This window comes from Eimeria mitis, genomic scaffold (assembly GCF_000499745.2).
Source record: "Eimeria mitis Houghton genomic scaffold, Emh_scaff1626, whole genome shotgun sequence".
Classification (NCBI taxonomy): domain Eukaryota; phylum Apicomplexa; class Conoidasida; order Eucoccidiorida; family Eimeriidae; genus Eimeria; species Eimeria mitis.
In genome coordinates, this window is record NW_013569940.1 from 224 (window position 1) to 965 (window position 742).

The following is a 742-nucleotide window of genomic DNA, read 5'->3' on the forward strand; positions in this document are numbered from 1 at the left end:
CCTGAGCTGCCTGTACACCTCACCCCTACATCCCCGCTGCTATTGGAGCTAAGCGAGGGGCACCAGGGGGCCCCCAGATCGCTGCTGCTGCTTCCGCTAGAGAGGCTCATGCCTGCTGCTGCTGCTGCTGCTGCCGCTGCTGCTGCTGCTTCTGCACCGTTGCTGCTGCTGCTGCTGCTGCTGCGGAGAAGGGGGCGGGGGATAATAGGTTCGTGCTTATCAAGGGGCCCTGGGGGCCCCCGGGGCCCCTGGGGGCCCCCCTCAGCTGTGCTGCTGCCTGTGAGGCGCAGCGGCCGGGGGGCCCCCTGCTGGGGGCCCCAGCTTGCAGCATTCGCTTGCCTGATTTCCCCTGTATGCGGTGCAGCAGCAGCTGCTGCTGCTGCTGCTGCTCCTGCCGGTTGAGGGGCCTTAGGTTGATGGCTAGCTAGCTGGCTAGCTAGCTGGCTAGCTGCAGAGGGAGGAGAGGGGCCCCGAGGGTTGCGGTGGGTTAGGGGCCCCAAATCCTCCTTCTCTGTGGGGGGGTCATCTTGGTCTGAATGCTCAGCAGCAAACGTTGGAATGCCATCTTCTTGCTGCTGCTGCTGCTGCTGCTGCTGCTGCTGCTGCTGCTGCTGCTGGTTGTCTAGGTAGCCACCCAGAGACAGCGAGGAGCTGAGAGAGGAGAGACTGCGTCTGTAAGGCACAGAAAAGTCGAACCCTCTGCTGCTGCTGCTGCTGCTGCTGCTGTTGGCTCGCTTTATCC

General features: G+C 64.0%; 1 protein-coding gene across 1 annotated transcript in view; it reads right to left on the reverse strand.

The window, feature by feature from the left end:
- Nucleotides 1–106: 106 nt before the first annotated feature.
- Nucleotides 107–742, reverse strand: part of EMH_0040740 (uncharacterized protein) — a gene marked incomplete at both ends in the record, with an annotated part of 1,404 nt that continues 768 nt past the window's right edge. Inside the window, 2 exons of the mRNA XM_013495539.1 lie at nucleotides 107–248; nucleotides 553–740. Of these exons, the coding sequence (XP_013350993.1) occupies nucleotides 107–248; nucleotides 553–740 (330 nt within the window). The remainder of the gene's footprint in view (nucleotides 249–552; nucleotides 741–742) is intronic.